We start from the raw sequence: 6,435 nt of genomic DNA, 5'->3' as shown, positions 1-6,435 counted from the left end.
AAAAAAATAAAGATTTAGGCTGGGTGTGGTGGCTCACGCCTGCAATCCCAGCACTTTGGTAGGCTGAGGCGAGTGATCACTTGAGGTCGGCAGTTTGAGACCAGCCTGGCCAACATGGTGAAACCCTCTCTCTACTAAAAAATACAAAAATTAGCTGGGCATCGTGAAATGTGCCTGTAATCCCAGCTACTTTGGAGGCTGAGGCAGGAGAATCGCTTGAACCCAGGAGGTAAAGGTTGCAGTGAGCTTAGATCACACCACTGCACTCCAGCCTGGGCGACAGGGCGAGACTCTGTCTCCAAAACAAAAACAAAAACAATACAGATTTAAACTCACGACTTCACAGTTTGTGTAGGTGTGTGCTTTTTCGGTCTTACACTTCTTTCACCCCAAATGTTCACACCCTGTCGTATGCAGGTATCTCTTCAGCTTACTCAGGGGCTGGACTTTCTCTCTCAGGGCACTGAGCCCTAGGAAGGGACTTCAGACAACGTGTTACTGGCAGAAGGTATCTGAGTCACATAGCACCAAAATATGTTAGTGGTGGTAAATATTCAAGTTACTGGTGGCAAATATATATGGGTCTGCAGCAATCTCAATTCTTGCCTCCTCAGAAGAAAGAATTCGACTGAGGTACATAAGGCAGAAAAGGAGACCGAGAGAAGTTTCAGAGCAGGACTGGAAGTTTACTTCAAAGCTTTAGAGCAGGAAAGAAAAAAAGAGAAAGGAATGCTTGAGTCCACTCGGTCAGTTCTTGAGATCTTACTGGAAGCTGCCAATTACCCATTTCAGGTGTTTTTGTCTATTGGGAAACTGCCTCTTCCTGGTGCTGGCTGAGATCAATTATCATTTCAGAGAGGCAGTGTGACAACTGCTGAACCATCACCTGATGGTCACCTGACATTCCTGCCCCACTTATGCCTGACTAGCTACCTACTGTAATAAAGTGGTGAAAAATTCCAGAAAATTCTGGCTGATGCCCTGGCACACAGAGAGGCTCCTAGTTTATTCCCTCTCACTGGCCTGAGACTTTAAGAGCTACATTTCTGGCTCTAATCATTAGGAGTCTCCATCTACATTGACTATATTTTATTTTGTCTTTAAGAAAGTACTTGATTCTTTTCTACTTTCATTACAGTGACACACTGAACTTTGACTTTATATTTTCCTGGTCTTTTTTTTTTTTTTTTTTTTTTTGTATTCTCTCTCTAGGATGGGCTTTAGTTAATTCCAGTCACACGAGTATTTTCAGAACATTCTCTTACTTTGCCCTAACTTAAGTAAACCACAAATATTATAAGAGTTTAGAAAAGCTGTGCATAGAGGGGGTCACCCACCATTCCATGGTTCTCATTTCCACTTCGTTTCTCCAGGTCACACCTGAATCATTCCAGACAAGTTCCTATAGCTTATTAAGCCTTAGCACCTTCACGGAGCTGGTGATTCTGAGTTCAGAGTCCCCTTGTGAGGAATACATAGAGAAAAAAGTAATGTAGCAAGTACAGAGCTTGGGCTAAGATAGGCACTCAGAGTTCTCTGAGTCTGCAGAGTAAATGAATACAATGTAATGCACTGGAGATGACCAGCAAGCTGAGTTCTCCGTGTTTGTTTCAGTAAGTATCTGGGTCCTAGGCCTCATGATTGTGATTGTTGCTAACCACCTTTGCAGGAGTGGCTACATTAGAAACATCTCCCTGGGTGTTAGGCTGGCAGCAAACTTTCGGGGGTGGTAAGAACAGGAAGTTAATTCTCCTTTGACTCCTAGGACACTCCTCTCTCTGCTTGGGGAAGGAACTTCCTGTAAGCAAGGCTTGGGACTTGCTCTCGCCTTCCTCAGCAGCCCTCCTCAATCTTCTCCAAACTCCCGTCCCCAGGCCACACAGATTCTCCTCAAGAGAGCCCTGTAAGGACATTGGTAAAATGTCACTGCCTTCAGGACACACCATGGGTGAGTTGGCCAGCATGAGGCTGGAGTCTCAGGTCTCCACAGGGCAAAAGGGACTGAGCCCCCTTCCCCACCTTACCCTAACCCACATGACACCCAGCCAATCTCCCTTTAGATGGGGGTGGGCAGTGGCAAGGGCCCAGGCCTGAGTCTTGTGGTCTTCTCAGGGCCAGGGTTTGAGGTATGAGGATGGTCTCCTGAGGCAGGGGTTGGTAAAAATTAACATTCCTTGGTTGTACACCTAGAGGTGGTAGTGGGGCAGGGAATAATACATCTTTAATCTTCACACTAACCATTCAAGGTAGATTGTATTACCCCCCACCCCCGCCCCAGAAATTTCTCAAGGCTTGCTTTACGGCCCAGCGTATGACTTATTCTGGAATGTTCCATGTGTAGCTTTTCTGTGCAGTGTTCTATGTCATTTAAGCAAACTTATGACTCATGCCATTTAAATCTTCGCTATGTAGCTGAATTTTTGTCTGCTAGTTTTATCTGTTACTCAGAGAAGTGTGTTAAATTCTCACAGTCATTGTGATTTTATTTATTTATTTATTTACTTAGATCCGTTTTTGCTTCGTATCTAAACATAGATTGGTCCATGTTAAGACATGCATACAAATTTAGAATTACTTTCTTTTTTTTTTTTTTTTTGTATAACTTGAAACTTTATTTTTAAAGTATTCTGAAAATTTTTCAATAATTTTAACCACCACCTACTTCCCTTAAGCACACACACATTTTTATCTTACAATTATAAGCCTTATTGCAGTACAAAACAAGAAACAATAATTCTACTAAGTTAGCCAGCCAATCAAACTACTTCAGTAAATAATCGTGCTACAGCCTGGAATCACTCAAACAAAAAATTCTTCTAGTTCTCTTTAAAGATATGTGTTTATTTTTTCATAAAATCAAAGTAATTGATTCAACAATACTAGCAGCTCTAGTGTGCAACAAACCATCTAATATCTAATGTTTAATCTTTTTTTTTTTTTGAGATGGAGTCTTGCTGTATTGCCCAGGCTGGAGTGCAGTGGCGTGGTCTCCGCTCACTGCAAGCTCCGCCTCCCGGGTTCACGCCATTCTCCTACCTTAGCTTCCTGAGTAGCTGGGACTACAGGCACCCGCCATCTTGCCTGGCTAATTTTTTTGTATTTTTAGTAGAGACAGGGTTTCACCATGTTAGCCAGGATGGTCTCGATCTCCTGACCTCGTGATCCACCCGTCTCGGCCTCCCAAAGTGCTGGGATTACAGGCCTGAACCACAGCGCCCGGCCTAATCTTCTTAACATGTATATTTTCATTCCTATAAAGTTTCTGTAAAAAGCTTGCAATGATAATAAAGATAAATAAGTACAGTTGTCCCTTGGTATCCACGGGGTATTGGTTCCAGGATCCCCCCAGCCTGCCCACCCACAGATACCAAAAATCCAAGTATACTCAAGTCCCTTACATAAAATGGCATATTTGCATATAACCAATGCACATCCTCCTGTATACTTTATGTCTAGACTAATACCTAATGGAATGTAAATGCTATTTAAATAACAGTTATATTTTATTTTTTATTTGTATTATTTTAATTTTTTTGTCCTAATATTTTTGATCTGCAATTGGTTTAATCCACAGAGACAGAGTCCATGGATATGGAGGACCAACTGTGTTTTGTTACAGGTACTTCAAATAGCACTTCAGTACACCTTTGACAAAATTTTTACAATAGTCCAACTTTCAATATGAAACAGCTTAAAAAGGCATGGGTCAAAAATAAAGTATAGTAGTATCACTTAGGCAAATAAAGCCTCATAATCATACAAGCACAACAGTGTTAGGACTCTCCCTGTTTAGGTTGAGAAAGAGTATATAAAATATTTCCTTCAAATAAAATTACATAAATTGCTTAGAAAAATGCCAAAATCAATACTTTCAGACATACTAAGGAAAAAAACCTTGAACATTATTTGAAAATATAAACCAGTTATTCCTTGCTTTTGTGTAACAGATGAGTTCTTGAAAAGTTTTGTATAAAGCAAATTCTGTAAACCATTATCTTGCTTGCACTAGAGGAACATATCCCAAGGAAATCTAAGAGAAAGTGTTCTTTAAAGCATGTGATTCTCCTCTGTTTTTGTTGGCTGTCTCTACGTAATAAACAGGCACACCTCTACGTCTTTGGGTGTGTTACTCAGACTGTCATGTTTCATCTCTGTAAATTAAACCCAAGTTACTTAAAAATCACCTGTGGTAAAAGAAGCAAGCAGATCACCCCCACCTACTATCCCTCCTGCCTCCCCCTTCCCCAAAAGGGAGTTCTCAGATTATGATGCAAAACTTACAATTGTTCATTTATCCACAGTCTCAACAGAGGATTTTCCACTATATTTAAGTATGGTAGGATAATTACCCACCTGTTCCTCTTTTCAGCTTAGGAACATAATGGTTAATTCCTTTTATTGCTAGAAAATGTCATTCCTGAAGATTTTATAAACAAAGGAAAATGTGAATGACAATTTGTCATTATGAAATAAGTCCTTTGTAGTTTAGAATATTTCCCAAATCATAACAGTTCTATTTGGAATGTTACCCACAACTCTACAAGCATCTTATCCCTCTACAGGAATGACTACCTTACTAATTAAAATAAAAATTTAACAAGGATCAAAATAAAATTCTGTAGCATTAGACTCTTGCAAAAATAAAAACTAAAACTAGACCTAGTCATTGCTGTTTGATCAAACTTAGAACAGGCTTAAATAATAGGACCACTCCATTAAAGAGGCATAAAAAGAAAAGTTTACTAAAATAAATGTTAAAGTCTTATGGAGATGAAGATCTCTAGAATAGAGTCTTAAGTCTATGACTACTGCTATAATTAATGAGCAAATAAATGACTTGAAATTATTCCTCTGAAAAGATAAAACTGCATACATATTATGAAAAAGACTATGGCACTTGGAAAATATTCCTGGTAAGTAAACATGGTAAATGTATATGGATACATCCTAGCCTCTTGTCTACTTTTAATTTATTTTGTGAAAGATGGCACTCGCTGGGGGAAAAAAAAAAAACCTTAATCACCTGAAAAAGTGAGATTATCACATAGTCCTAAAAATAAATAGCTTTGAAAAGACCAGTGAAAAAATACTATAATTTTCTCATCCATATTCACCTTTAGTGTCTCTGTAGTTCTGTAAATTTACAAAAAAAAAAAATCCAATGCAATTTGAGCCACATGTGGACAAAATTATACTTTCATATGAAATGTAAAATAAATGAAATATAGCAGGACTATGTGCTGCAGCTAAAAGCGAATTTTTGCCTCTCAGTCTTTTGAGTATATATAAAAAGAGATGGCATGTCTTAAGGAATAATTCCTTTAAAAAATGAATTTGACTAAATTATTTGTACAGCATCATGAATTTATACTTTTCAGTACAGCCAAAGCATATGTTTACAATATTAAAGTGCCTACTTTATAGCATCAAATCATGTTCTTGCCTCTGAAAATTAATTTGGCTGTTTCTAAAACATTGTATTAATTTTCTATGTATTTTACCTACTTACTATGCAGGACAAATACTTGTGAAACCATTCAATTTAATGCAGGCCTCTTGATAAAAATGCATTTTAAATAATACAGGCTTTAAAAATAAGATCACCAGAGACCACAATTGTTAGTGGTTGCGACAGTTTACATAACCGAATCCAAGGCAACCACTTTCTCTTGTGGTCATTCTTTAAATTGAGTAAGTTGATGTCTCTTCCAGTGAGGAGCCTGTCTGAATGTTTTGCCACAAACTGAGCATTCAAATGGTTTCTACCCTGCGTGAATTAGGTAGTGTTTTTCCAGTTTAGATGGAGATCGGAAACTCTTAGCACAAATACTGCATCGGTACAGGAAGACATCATTTTTCTCCTGACGCTCTGAATAACTGCAAAAAGGATGGCTTTACTCTGATTCCAGAAGTACATTAGGAAGACAGGGCTGCCTGATGCTACCAGGAATAAAATCCTGTGAGTCTGCCTTAACTCCTGACATTTGATTTGACGCTGAGACCTCGTATTTTTGAACACCAGGAGCCTGACATTGTTGGGAATCATTATAGTTAACATTATTACCTGGATGATTAGAAAGATTGTTCAAGTTTCCAAATTCTACTTGGCAAAGGGATGCATAAGGACTCTTTTCATTATGAATCTGTTCATGTTTTTTTAAGTGAGCTGACTGTCTAAAAGATTTCCCACAAATATTACAGTCAAAAGGCCTCTGTCCAGTATGAATTAAATAGTGTCTTTTTAGTTTGGATACAGAAGGAAATACCTTCTCACATTTGTCACAAGGGCATATCTTATGTCTAGTAAGTATGTTTTCCCTTGGAACTGAAAAACCACACTGAAGTACGTCACAGTTATTAAATAATTCCTCACCTGATGAGCCACAGATTGACAAGTCTTTCTTATTCACCGAATTATCAATGCTTAATAAGTTT

At 38.4% G+C, this 6,435-nt stretch overlaps 1 protein-coding gene and 1 pseudogene across 3 annotated transcripts in view; one reads left to right on the top strand and one right to left on the bottom strand.

Annotated features, from left to right (window-relative positions):
- The first annotated feature begins 1,808 nt into the window (after positions 1 to 1,808).
- Positions 1,809 to 6,435, top strand: part of NXF3 (nuclear RNA export factor 3) — an 18,187-nt gene continuing 13,560 nt past the window's right edge. For 2 of the 3 annotated variants that reach the window (XM_065537780.2, XM_065537781.2), the window contains exons 1-2: positions 1,809 to 1,948; positions 3,575 to 3,619. In XM_065537780.2, the coding sequence (XP_065393852.1) occupies positions 1,921 to 1,948; positions 3,575 to 3,619 (73 nt within the window). In that variant the 5' untranslated portion in view covers positions 1,809 to 1,920. The remainder of the gene's footprint in view (positions 1,949 to 3,574; positions 3,620 to 6,435) is intronic. The other variant, XM_005594211.5, reaches the window with a different exon arrangement.
- LOC102146540 (zinc finger protein 770-like) overlaps positions 5,637 to 6,435 on the bottom strand; it is a 2,133-nt pseudogene continuing 1,334 nt past the window's right edge.

This window comes from Macaca fascicularis, chromosome X (genome assembly GCF_037993035.2).
Source record: "Macaca fascicularis isolate 582-1 chromosome X, T2T-MFA8v1.1".
Lineage (NCBI taxonomy): Eukaryota > Metazoa > Chordata > Mammalia > Primates > Cercopithecidae > Macaca > Macaca fascicularis.
This window is presented reverse-complemented; position numbering and strand designations above follow the sequence as displayed.